The sequence below is a fragment of the Syngnathoides biaculeatus genome, chromosome 10, assembly GCF_019802595.1.
Source record: "Syngnathoides biaculeatus isolate LvHL_M chromosome 10, ASM1980259v1, whole genome shotgun sequence".
In the NCBI taxonomy this organism is placed as follows: Eukaryota; Metazoa; Chordata; class Actinopteri; order Syngnathiformes; family Syngnathidae; genus Syngnathoides; species Syngnathoides biaculeatus.
Window position 1 is genome coordinate 22,886,778 of NC_084649.1, and position 13,257 is coordinate 22,900,034.

The following is a 13,257-nucleotide window of genomic DNA, read 5'->3' on the forward strand; positions in this document are numbered from 1 at the left end:
CAATTTCCTCCAACACTTCACTCTGTAGGATTCCCTTTTTTTATGTTGTTTTGCTAATACTGTCTAAAAGTAGCAAAGTAATTGCACTGTGGTGGATGTTTTCAATTTTATTTTATGATCGGAACATCTTGAGTTAACTTTGATAGGTTATGTACAATTTTGTGGTAATAAAGTGAGTGTTTTGTAAAAATATTACTAATTGGAGCTACATTTTAGATACTACACAATTACCATCTTGGTCTAATGATTCTTAAAGAAAAAAAACAAACAAAAAAAAACGTGGGGTGTGTAACTAGTAACTACCATTTAACACTTTTCATGAGCAGTTGTTCACGTTTTTGTCAATTTCAATAAACATCTCCCATTAAAAAAAAAGATCCCTTTCCTTTTAAAAGCAATTAAATGCATATGCACGTTTGCATGATGGCATCCAAGTGTATAACGACAAGATTTGTAAGTTTAAAAAGAACAAGAAAACTTTTCCCATTTTTGTTGTTTTTGTTAACATGAATAAAATGTAATATTGTTCATTGTAATCGGACATAATATACACAATGAAAATAAAATGAAAAAAAGTAACGATAATTGTACCGGCAATGTCCTAAATACTTGATAACATTTGTTAGTTTAAAAAGAACACAAACGCTTTGTTGTATTTTTTTCACATTTTTATTCACAAGTATATAATATGTTAAGTAAAATAATGTACATCATAATTGCACTTTATATACACAATACAAACAAACCTGGGCACAACATATAGATATAGTTTAACATCTACACAGGACGTTTATAATAAGATTTAAAGACAGCTGCCTAAAGCTCAATTTGTACACAGTAACTGGTATTTTGCCCATCCACATTCTCGAGTAATAGTTTTAAATAAGTTTGAGGTATTCATGGCGTGATTACATGTTTGGCAATTTTATGTTTTTTTTTTTTTTTATATTTACAGAGCAGCAATACTGGGAGTCAGTGGTGCAGCGGCGGCGCCATCTCGCCATCGGGACGAACGCAGCACCTGAGGCGCAAGAAGAGGTAACGGATTAGGCAGTGTACACACATACTAATTTCTCAAAAATAATGCGCAAATTTTTCCGAAAATATTTTCAAAAAGTTAATAGAGTGCATGGATGAAAAATAAAAAATACAGTCGCATTGTATGGTTGTATACAGGTACATAGTGTGGTTAAAAAAAAGGTATACATATACATTTCAATATGATATTCGATGTCTTATGTCACACATTTATATTTATTACGGTAATGTCTAAGAGCTCCTCTGAGAGCTTGCATTTTATGATTGTTAGCGGAGCATGTTTGTTCGTACTGCACCAAAGATCAGAAACGACTGCCTGGGAGTTTGTTTTAACTTAAATTTAGACAAAAAATGTTGACTATAACGACTAGTTGTCCAGCCGCTTTTAAAAGAAACGCGTCATCACTCGTGCCGATGATGCCGGCAACCCGCTTTTGAAGTCTTGGCCAAGGATGTGTAATGTGGAGGATAAACTGCACTATGCACAAATATTTAATGCAAAAAATGTTGAAGTCAAACAGTGTTAAATATTTATTTAAGACTGTAATATGTGTTATCAACAGTATTAATAAAATGTTATGCCATCATTGAGCATTTATTTTAGTTGGTTGAGGGATTCTGTTCTGACAATTACAGGGACCAGGACAAGCGTGTCCTGTGGCCTGTCCCGAGATTATATTACCGCTACATCAGCACATGCACAATGGTTATTATCAATAATTGTTGTACGGACAGTTTTTTGAAAAACAATACAAGTACAAACCTAACAAAATATAAATACAGATCATTCCTAATATTCTGAGCATATGGATAGCAGCAAATGGGTATTGTACATTGGTAGAAGGGTTTTCCCGATTTTTTTTTTTTTTGTTTAGGTCAACTTTGGGGGTGCGCATTATACTCGAGAAATTACGGTAAGTGGTATCAGAGGGGTGTTGTCGACAATCTAATTTTATGTTGGTTTGTGAGTGGAAGTTAGAGTAAAAAAAAAAATCAAATAATCGGTCAGATATTTATTTTTAGCAGGTTTGTGTCAAATGAGTTAAAAATTATGTTCAACTGTTTTGGATCAACCCGGCTTGAAATCCGGCCTCGCTTGTGTGGATTTTGTGTGTTCTCACCCGTGCTTTTCTGGGTTTCCTCCCACATTCCAAAAACAATTGAAAACTCAAATTTCCCTGTACGTGTTTGACACACGAGCACAAGCTTTTGTTCTTATCTTGAGTGATGTCAACAACGGCACATCTGGACATGTGAACAGCTGAGTTCTTGGGTTAAGCACCGGAACTATACCTCACATTAACGGTCCAGAATTCATTGCGTCCTACACTACCGTAGTTTTAGAAAATGAATGAACGGGAATTGAAGAACGTGATCTGTTCCTTTCTCACCTCATCTCTTGACAAAGGCCACCGGAAGTTCTCTGTTGGGAATCAATAATCCCGAGTGGATCACGTCCAGGCGCTCCTCATCCGTCGGCACGATCTCGTAGTCTCGTACCAGCTGATGGAAAGGATGAAAAGTCAGTGAAAATGCCTCGAAGAGACCCGACAAAAGTTCTCTTGAGTGTGATTGTGTTTGGTTTTGGAATCTATAAAGGTGGAACTTTTTGGTTGCCACGGCAATGACTGAACTGACAGCGAAGTAACGATTGATAACACAAGTTCATTCCGTGTGTGGATTTTTGTTTTAAATTGCTGTTCTCACGTTTTATACACTTTTATACATGCTGTCGTTAACACGGGATCTGACCAGAGCAGTGAATTCCAACCCTTTTGGAACCGAGGCACATACCGTAATATAGTAATTAATAATATATTAATAATTAATAATAATTATAGCCGCAACTTTTTTCACACGCTTTCAACCCTGCGGTTTATGCGGTAATGCGGTTAATTTATACATTTTTTCTAATGGCCGCAATAGTTACCTTTTTAACCAGCCCTGTTAGCGCTGTGCTAGCGTGTTGCTGCTGTGCAACTTTATTATAATTTTAAATAGATGTATTTCGGGAGCAATTAAGTGTGTTTCTTTTGGCTTGTCCCGTTAGGGGTCGCCACAGCGTGTCATCTCAGATGAACTCTCATATTTGTTTGGCATAGTTTTTACGCCGGATGCCCTTCCTGATGCAACCCCTCTTGAGGAGTACTTGGGAGCAATTAAGTACACGTTTATATTTGAACCCCGGTCGTCAGAACTGCAAGGCCAACACTCTACAGCTGCACCACTGTGCCCCCAAAGAAAGGTCATTTGTGGTAAAAAAAAAATAAAATAATATTTTCGGGACAGCTCTCTGTAGCTCTCACGACTCAGTGTTTGGGAATCACTGAGTCACGCTACGTGAGCTAGCGCTGACACATTGCCGTCCTGTGACTGATTGACTGTGGATCCTCAGTTCTGTATCTGGACTCATCGGTCTGCTTTTGATCGCGTGTGAACGCCTCACCCAGCAAAGGGCCAGCTGAAGCTGCAGCTCGGCCAGCCGGCGGCCGATGCACATCCTCTTGCCGATGCCGAAGGGGACGTGGGCGAAGGGGTTGATGGTGCTGTTCTCGCGCAGCCAGCGCTCGGGCTTGAATCGCTTGCTGTCGTCGAAGTACTCCTCGTTGGCGCCGATGGCGTGGCTGTTGATCATCAGAACTGTCTGTTGGGGTGGAATGAGAGAGTCAGTGGATAATGGCAATGCACTTGGTGTGAACACTTTGTTAGGTACACTTGCACAATCCAGAGCAAGAGCTACGTAAAAAAAAAAAAAAAAAATGTTTATGAAGATAACGGGGAAAAAAACATCCATCCATTTGCCGTAGTATTTAGTAAACTTCCTGAAGTTTGTGGTGGATGAGCTGACTTTGGGGCGAGAGGTGGGTCCACCCTGGACTGGTTACCAGTCGAGACAAACAACCATTTACAGCTTTAGACAATGTGGATTATTATTCATCCATCCATCCATTTTCTTAGCCGCTTATTCTCACGAGGGTCACGGGGAGTGCTGGAGCCTATCCCAACGGGCACGAGGCGGGGTACACCCTGAACTGGTTGCCGGCCAATCGCAGGGCACATGGAGACAAACAGCCGCACTCACAATCACACCTAGGGGCAATTTTGAGTGTCCAATTAATGTTGCGTGTTTTTGGGATGAGGGAGGAAACCGGAGCGCCCAAAGAAAACCGACGCAGGCACGGGGAGAACATGCAAACTCCACACAGGCGGGGCCGGGATTGAACCGGGACCTCACAACTGTGAGGACAACGCTTTGGATTGTGGGAGCAGTCTGGAACACTTTTAGAAAAGCCAAGATTTGACTCAAATGCAGAACCTGAGAACTGCGAGGCAAATATTATAAACAACTTTTCACTGTGCTGCCCTTTTTTTCAATCAATAATAACTTTAAAAAATGACACTTGCTAATATTTTTTTCTTCGTCTGTGTCGAGTCATCTGGGTCACGGTGATCCACAAAAACTGAATCGAAGCAACGGGGTGGTTCTTCTTTTTTGAATTTGTTGAGCTGCCCCCGGGGCAATTACGCTAGTGGTAGGCTCACGATTTGCGGGTTCTAATCCGTGGCTTAAAAACTTTACGTCTGGACTTGGTACAGTATGTGCTGTTTTCATGGCTTCTCCAAACACGTCAAATGTACATGAACGTAATCTTCTCCCGTCGGGTGTACGACGAATAAGCCACTTACTCCTTTGGGAATGGCGTAATCTCCCAACACAGTGTCTTTGTCCAGGGTCCTGCTTGTGAATGGAACGGATGGCGATAACCTATAAAATGGAGGGAAAACGGGATAAAAAACATCGCATGGGAACCCGACCTCATGAAGGTCTAATGTAGCATGTATAAGCTGTTTAACGTGAGCTAAACACCCAGACATTTTTTTTTCCCCCATACAGTGGAAGTGGCGGTTTAATCTTCACTCAGTACTCATATACTGTACATTCCCCGCTTGATGTACTTAAGAGCCCTCGATAACACGATCGACAACTTGTGACTTGCGCACATGGACAAAAGCGTCGGGGGTCCGGTCACACGGGCGTATCTCACGGAGATTTTTTTTCTCCGGGGGCCGCCGTCACGTGCGGCCGAGACGTTTGGGCGGGCGTCTTAAGCTCCGTGGTACTGCTCGGAATGTCGGTCCGATCCGCATTGGATGCGTACATTGATGTCGTGGGGTCAAGTACGCTTGGACAATTTCAAGTCCAGGTGGGACTGGAAATCGCGTCTCACGGGGCCTTCACTTAAGGATTCGCCCCCATGTTGTTTTGCTTTTTCTTTGGATTTTCGCGCACCAGAAAGGAAATGTGTGGCGACATCCGCAGAGCAGGAAATGGAATTTTCTCCAACGCAGGAAATAGAAATTGGCTCACGACAATATGAGCAGTGAAATGAATTGAATACATCCATCCCATCTACTTTCTTTGCCGCTTATCCTCACGAGGGTCACGGGGAGCGCTGGAGCCTATCCCAGCTTTCAACGGGCAGGAGGCGGGGAACTGGTCGCCGGTCAATCGCAGGGCACATAGAAACAAACAGCTGGACTCACAATCAGACCTATGGGGAATTTAGAGTGTCCAATTAATGTTGCATGTTTTTGGGATGTGGGAGGAAACCGGAGTGCCCGGAGGAAAACCCCGCAGTCACGGGGAGAACATGCAAACTCCACAAAGGCGGGTCCGGGATTGAACCCGGGACCTCAGAACTGTGAGGCCAATGCTTTACCAGCAGAGCCACCGTGCCGCCTCCCGAATTGAATACATATATGGTAATTCATTTAACCTTTCATTTTAGTTTTTCATAAGAGCGTAAGTTCGGGAACGTGTTTGTACCTCATGGACTCTTTGAGGCAGGCTTTGAGGTAGGGCATGCCCTTCAGGTGCTCCCCGCACGGGTGGCGGCCGGGGGGCACCACTCTCGTGATCTCGCTCAGCAGCTCCTTCTGGGCGGCGGGGTTCCGGGACAGGTTGAAAATAGCCCACAGCATGCTATTGGCAGTCTGAGCGGAAAAAGAAAAAAAAAAAAGGGTGAGACAGCCCCTCGACGTTGCATTCCTCTGCGGGGTCCTGGAAGGAGCTGAGAAATGATTTGAGTTACTGTAACGTTTGTTTTGGTGCTAAGCTGACCCCCCCCCCCCGTTTTTTTTTTTTTTGGTACAGGACAGGAAATAGGCCAAAGGTGAGGCTGTTGTCCAGCAAAGTTTTGCCACTACACCCCTTTACTACAGCACCGCTATAAAGCTTGGAGTCATAGAAAAATCGTAAAAACACACGCTTCAAATTATGGCTCCAGCTATTAACTATCTATAAGTTCTACTCACACAAAAGAAACGGGATCAGCTGGTAAAACGCCTGTGTGGAGTTAGCATGTTCTCCCCGTGTCTGTGTGGGTTTTCTCCGGGAACTCTGGTTTCCCCCCACAGCCCAAAAACATGCAATACTACTTTCTCGAAATTGCCCCTAGGTGTGATTGTGAGTGCGGCTGTTTGTCTCGATGTGCCCTACGATTGGCTGGCGACCAGTTCAGGGTGCCCCCGCCTCCTGCCCGTTGACAGCTAGGATAGGCTCCAGCGCTCCCCGGGACCCTCGTGAGGATAAGCGGCAAAGAAAATGGATGGCTGGTATGTATTCTAGTGTCCATGTGCTAGCTACTGTGTGCGCCTTTGCTGCAGTGGCATATGACATCATTCCCGTGGGTAAAATAGTATATCCTGAAAGATAAAAAAAAAAAAAAGCTAAATATAATAATTGCTTGGAAAAAAATGGGACGTAATAAGGATTTGCGTGATAAACCGCGATGTAGTTTGGGAACGCCGTAATATAAATACTGAAATATTGAAAACAAATCTTGGTCAAAATGCAATAAAAAGTCCATATGTTTATAGAACGAAGAAGGTTTAAGCGGCTTGCCGGGATTTCAGTTCATTCGGGCTCTGCCGCGTCTCCTGTGAGGTGAGAAATCGTCTCACCGTTTCCACGCCACCAATCTGCAGCTCAGTGATGGCGGCGTACAGCTCCTTCTTGGACAGGCTGCTGTGCCGCAAGACGTCACCGATTAAGTCGTCCGGGGCTCCCGGGGCGTTGCGCTTCAATTTCTTGTCGATGTAGACTTTGGCTGCGGAGAGAAAGAACGGGAGTGGACGTCATTAAAAAAATAAAAACAGTCATAACTGTGTCAAAAGCGATGGCTAGTACAGTACAGTATAGTGACCAGGTGCTTTGTTTACTCAACTGCAGAGAGTCCAGGCATTAATTAGGGGCATTACCAATTTTTTTTTTTTCTCCCAAAATGGCACTGCGATTCTGGCGGCACGGTGGATAAGCTGGTAAAGTGTTGGCCTCGCACTTCTGAGGTCCCGGGTTCAATCCTGGACGCGCCTGTGTGGAGTTTGCATGTTCTCCCGGTACCTGCGTTGGTTTTCTCCAGGTACTCCGGTTTCCTCCCACATCCCAAAAACATGCAACATTAATTGGACACTCTAAATTGCCCCTAGGTGTGATTGTGAGGTCGGCTGTTTGTCTTAATGTGCCCTGCGATCGGCTGGCGACCAGTTCAGGGTGTACCCCGCCTCCTGTCCGTTGACAGCTAGGATAGGCTCCAGCGCTCCCCGCGACACTTGTGAGGATAAGCGGCTAAGAAAATGGATAGATGGATGCACAGCGATTCCTCCAGAATTTTCTTGTGCGTGCTGTCTCTGCTTTACAGATGCCACGCCTGAACTTTTTCTCAGGAACGCGCCCGAGCTCAGTGTCCCCGTCGACCCCTTCGCGGCTATTACCACAAATATTGAGCAAGTTTGTCCTCTCGCAGGTCACGCAGTTTACTACAACCCTGGCTCTCGTTCACGCTAGTACACACACACACACACACACACACAAACAAAAAGCGAGCATCCAATTTGGAGCGCCGTTCATTGACTTGTGAAAATTCTGGTGTCAGAAGTAGCATCTGACCCCGTGTAACCCCTTTTACGCAAGTCTGTAAAAGACGTTTTCCTGTCTTTTACAATGCATAAATTTCACTGACATAAAACGCGGCGATGAAATCCACCCTGGAATTTTCTCCCTTCGGAGAGTGTAACAGTCGGGATACTGCTTGTAAAAACAGACTTTTTTTTTTTTTCTGCCGTTTTCTTGCCATTTTTCCGCTGCTGCCGTTCTACTGTATATAGTATAAATGGCACCGACCCGGCAGTAGTCCGACAATTACTGAGAAGCGGTCCTTACAAGCAATTTTCTGGGATCTTTTTTGTTGTTGTTTCCGTATGCGGGGTCAGGTCAAAGCAATTGAAGTACAGTACTTTGAACCCACCTGGTGAAAATGTTTTTTTTAATCTACTTTGGGGTGACATTTTCACTTTGGTGGTCCATGAATGCATCCCGCCTTCCCTCAAAGGTGAAAGTAAAAATACGTTTCTGCTGTTCTTCTAATAAAAACCTGTGTAGCGCACTTTACCCATATACCCGTATCCCCTAACATGTTTTATTGTGTGTAAATGCTAAAATGTGACTTTAATGATATAACATGGCGGCACGGTGGATCAGCCGGTAAAGCATTGGCCTCACAGTTCTGAGTTTCTGGGTTCAATCCCAGCCCCGCCTGTGTGGACTTTGCATATTCTCCCCATTCCTGCGTGGGTTTTCTCCGGGCACTCAGGTTTCCTCCCACAACCCAAAAACATCCATCCACCCATCCATCCATCCATCAATCCATCCATCTTCTTTGCCGCTTATCATCACGAGGGTCGCACGGAGCCCTGGAACCTATTCCAGCTGTCAACGGGCAGGAGGCAGGATACACCTTGAACTGGTTGCCAGCCAATCGCAGGGCACATGAAGACAAACAGCCACACTCACATTCACATCTCGGGGCAATTTAGTCTCCAATTAATGTTGCGTGTTTTGGGATGTGGGAGGAAACCGGAGTGCCCGGAGAAAACCCGGACAGGCACGGGGAGAACATGCAAACTCCACACAGGCGGGTCCAGGATTGAAACCGGAACCTCAGAACCGTGAGACCAACGGTTTACCAGCTGATCCACCGTGCCTGGTCACTATACTGGAATCAAAATACTAATAGGGTGACCTGTACTATTTTTCTCCGGGAACTACGGTTTCCTCCCACATCCCAAAAACATGCAACATGAATTGGACACTCTCAATTGCCCATAGGTCTGATTGTGAGTGCGACTGTATGTCTCGATGTACCCTGCGATTGGCTGGCAACCAGTTCAGGGTGTACCCCGCCTCCTGCCCGTTGACAACTGGGATACGCTCCAGGACTCTGCGACGCTTGTGAGGATAAGCGGCTATGAAGATGGATGGATGGATGTTTATGTACCATGAGGTCATGATGTATATGCTAGACGCATGGCATTGATGCTTTATGATCCTCTCCCCCTGGAAGTGCTTTGTCGCCATCATGTGGCAATCATACATTTGGTACCTTGGCACCACAAGTATCGTGGGAGGAGGAGGGGGGGGGGTGTCACCGTATTTTAAATAGCTTTTACTCGTCGTTCACCCAAAACGAATCGATTGCGGAATGAGGTGACGATTATCGCACTCCACTGGGTTGTGTACAAAAGGCCCAGGCCGAGTCTTCTCTGAGCAGTTTTGCGGCGTCGCCCCACGACGAGAAGCGGCTCGAGCGCGTACCTGTGCTGAAGATGCGGTCCCAAGCGGCGGTGTGGTCCTGCCATGTTTTGGTGTTGAGGCTCTTGTGGAGCTCCACAGGCGTCACCATCATCATGCCAAACGTGCTCATCATCTGCCAAGGGAATGCGGATCTGTTCAGCCACTCGTCGCCTTTTTTTGCCGGCTCACTGACCCCAATCACCCGGCTTCATCACCCCCCACCCCCATATCTCCCTCTTTCTTCCCCCTTTGTGATAGTACATTGACGTATTGGTTTGCCCCAGTAACCGCTCTTCACTGGTCGCAGTTCATCTGAACTCGGTCGGCCCAGGTGAACCGGGTGAACCCGCTGTTGGATGCGAGTCCGGCATGCAGATCATCGTACACTTGCGGTGACGTCACATTCTTGCTTTGAGCTTTCATTAGAATTGAACTAAAATAGGGTTCACTGGATTAAATATGGTGGGAAACACTGCCACCTGCAGGATTTAGATCACTGAAATTAGTTTTCCGGACCTGGTAGGAACTTTTTCATATGCAACATTTGGAAGACGACTTAAAGTGCTTTAATGCAGCTGTTTTCGATTCCAGGGACCCCTCGAGTTTTGAACATGAATGCATATTTTTGTCTGTTCACAAATGTAAATAATAATAAATAACTGATTTGAATTTTTTTTCAACAAATGCTCGGTTATTTGCACATTTTATTTTATTTTTATTTTTAAATTTTTATTTTAAGATGAAGCCTTTTTCTCAGAAAGATGTGCACATTTTCTTTAGCCCGACATCTATGCGAAGTGCTTACAAAACTCATGATGAACTTTGATGCGAATTCTTTCAATTTTCATTTTGACCAGGAATGAACAATGTCAAACTGATGAAAACCAATTTTGCACAACAGCATTGCAGTAAAATAACTTTAACTTGATCTTCATAAAATATATATAAATAACATGGTCATGTATTTTATTCCTTGATATTGTAAAACTAAACATTCAAACAATTCGGGGATACCAGTAATTGTTCATTTTTTGTGTTGAAATGATCAGTTTTGTTCAAGCGAGTCACCTTATACAGCTATATTAACCATTACACAAACATGAAAGTGATTTTAGCTAATAAATGACGTCAGCGCTCTACTGTACACGCGTTTTGTGTGCAAGACGAACCGACTTCTCCATTTTTTTTTTTTTTTTACAATTTGCATTTGAAAATGAGTCAACTCAGAAAAGTTCCCTATTTTCCCCTTTGGCAACGCGGAACGTGTGCAACTCACCGTTTTGACGGCGGTGATGAAGTTCATGGCCTCCTCGTCGACCTTCTCCTGCAGCAGACCGAAGCGCTTGTCGTAGAGCACCAGACAAATGGCTGAACCAAAACGAGAATCACGTGATTTTTGAGCATCCGTTTGCCGTCCCATGTCACAGAAGTCACACTTGTCTCCCTAATCGCAGCTACACGACGCTGCGGGAAATTCTAGCTCGCTTTTCCACGTGGTGCCATAGAATAAATGACAGTGTAGACTAATAACTCAAATATTTTGCATTTGCAGGAAGTATGCATTAAAACGCCATTTATCAAGATGTGGTAATAACTAGTCATCGGTAAATATTTGCATGAAATCGAATAAAACTTACTCTCAAAAGACCATTTATTGAGTTCGAAGTACAGGTCTCCAATCTTCCCATCCACGCAGATTTTCCCAATTCTGTCCACAAATTCTTCCATGACCTGCCATAATGGTTTTTTTTTTTTTCCAGATTAAACCCCCAAATTTAATAATCGTGACAAGACTGCATATTTTTTATTTACCTGGTTGATTTTGCCGTCCAGCTTCACCACCTCTGTGGGCTTCATCAGCTTCTGCTGGAAGGCGCTCCTCACCCTCTGCCAGTCTTTCCCTTCTCTGAATTCATTGGAGGGGGGATCACGAAGCAAAAGGAAACAAGGTTTAGAGGGGTAAGCCTCCAAGTCCAAAAAAAAAAAAAAAAAAAAAAAAAAAGGGAGCCAGCCCTCGCCGACTTACAGGATGAGGAGCCCGTAGGCCTCGTCCCGCAGGTCCCTGTAAGCTTTCCAGGGTTTGATCTCCAGCCTCTGCGGGTGCGCGCCCTCCTTGCGGTAGAGCGCCTCCAGGAGGCAAGGCGCGCCTATGTGCACCGACTCGAAAGAGCCCAGCTTCATGCGGAAGATCTTCCCGAACCTTTTATGATAATCCACCTTGGAGAGAAAGGGGAAAAATCAATAAAAAATAAGATAAAAATGACAGATGAAGGAGCTTAATGAGAGCGTACCAGCGCTTCGTGTTGTCTGGTCAGTCCTCCTTTGCGCAGGAGCTCCACCAGGCTGCCGACCAGAGGCCAGTTGGTGGGTCCGGGAAGGGCTTCCAGGCTGGGCGCCCCCGGGGGGAAGGAGGAGGGGGAGGCGTGCGGGCACCGCGCAGCCTCCACAGCATCCTTCTCTTCCAGGACGCACACCGACGACGTGGGCTTGAGCTGCTGCATCGCCACCGACTTCTTCCTCAGCAGCTCCACGATCTGCGGAACCTTTTGGATCTGCGCCCTCATCGTCCTCTCGCTTCGCTTGGCTCGGCCTGTTTTTTTTTTTTTTTTTTTTGTTATGATTATTATTTTAAAGTGTGAGCCTTTGCTCACTATCCTGGAAGTGTCACACCTCAACGCCGCATATATACGCCGAGTGGGTTTATTCCGGCGGAGCACCGAGCCAATCAGGGGCCGGTCCGCCATGGTGTGGCCGCCGAGCCCACCATTCATTTATGGATCCACGTTGAGAGGATCGTATGGCCTCAGATAGACCGCGGAAGTGCCCCCCTCGGAACTCCAGCAGCACTCCCCTCCCCTTCTCCCTATTTGGGCTCCATAAATAAACACGACACCCCTGGTTGGAGGTGACGCAGTTCGCGCAGCCGTCGGGGAGAAACGAAACTTTGGCGAGGAGAAACGTTACTACGCGCACTCGTCACGCGATGTGCTCAAAGATTTCAGCTTCTTTTGTAAAAAAAAAAAAAAAAAAAGAGATTTTTTTGTGGGGATCAAATCGTACACACGTTTCACAACAAGTAGCACTTGTGAATCAAATCGGATTTAATGTCCGAGAACGTAAAAACACACAAGGAATTTGTCTGCCCTGGTACGGCATTCATGTTGAAGACTGAGTAGATGGTGAGCAATTCTTAAAAAAAAAAAAAATCAAAGCTTTTGAATGCCACTCCCACTTTACATTTCCTGTCAAACTAACTGTTTATGACTAATAGCACATTACATATTCAAAACAACTACATAAATTTGCCATAGTCTGCTCGTTGAACTCTAACTCATTATGGGAAATGACAAAGACCCGGACAAGATCTACATTGTAGTGTGATTACAGTTTTTAGCATTGTTTTTGACCACAATTGGTAGAGCAACTCATGTAGACAACAGAACAATACTCACAGATGTATATTTTTTATGCGAAGGACAACTAATATTACTGCAACCTCCTACCAGATGGCCAAACCAACACGAGAAGCAGCACAATATCAATCGAAGTAAAGCAAAAAGTGTGGCATTAACTGTTTTGGTTCTTTC

General features: G+C 44.8%; 2 protein-coding genes across 3 annotated transcripts in view; one reads left to right on the forward strand and one right to left on the reverse strand.

Moving 5' to 3' along the window:
* Nucleotides 1-13,257, forward strand: part of slc12a5a (solute carrier family 12 member 5a) — a 201,388-nt gene that overhangs the window by 9,581 nt on the left and 178,550 nt on the right. Inside the window, exons 2-3 of one of the 2 annotated variants that reach the window (XM_061833577.1) lie at nucleotides 956-1,038; nucleotides 1,914-1,952. The gene's annotated coding sequence lies outside the window, so the exon portion shown is untranslated. The remainder of the gene's footprint in view (nucleotides 1-955; nucleotides 1,039-1,913; nucleotides 1,953-13,257) is intronic. The other variant, XM_061833578.1, reaches the window with a different exon arrangement.
* LOC133507962 (1,25-dihydroxyvitamin D(3) 24-hydroxylase, mitochondrial) lies at nucleotides 885-12,578 on the reverse strand. Its single transcript, XM_061833589.1, has 12 exons — nucleotides 11,962-12,578; nucleotides 11,697-11,887; nucleotides 11,483-11,576; nucleotides 11,308-11,401; nucleotides 10,947-11,038; nucleotides 9,692-9,803; nucleotides 7,003-7,148; nucleotides 5,867-6,033; nucleotides 4,726-4,804; nucleotides 3,485-3,682; nucleotides 2,430-2,541; nucleotides 885-1,021 (listed from the first exon to the last, which is right to left on the reverse strand). Exons 1-11 carry the CDS (start codon nucleotides 12,439-12,441, stop codon nucleotides 2,431-2,433), a joined length of 1,764 nt encoding a protein of 587 aa, XP_061689573.1. The 5' UTR covers nucleotides 12,442-12,578; the 3' UTR covers nucleotides 885-1,021; nucleotide 2,430.

What these genes read in the sequence shown, in the direction of transcription:
- LOC133507962 (XM_061833589.1), bottom strand. Translation starts at nt 12,441, where the DNA reads ATGAATGGTGGGCTCGGCGGCCACACCATGGCGGACCGGCCCCTGATT. An exon ending in AGATTGGTGGCGTGGAAACG is followed by an intron (nt 6,034 to 7,002) that starts GTGAGACGATTT and finishes TTTTCCGCTCAG; the next exon opens with ACTGCCAATAGCATGCTGTG. An exon ending in TGCCTCAAAGAGTCCATGAG is followed by an intron (nt 4,805 to 5,866) that starts GTACAAACACGT and finishes TCCATTTTATAG; the next exon opens with GTTATCGCCATCCGTTCCAT.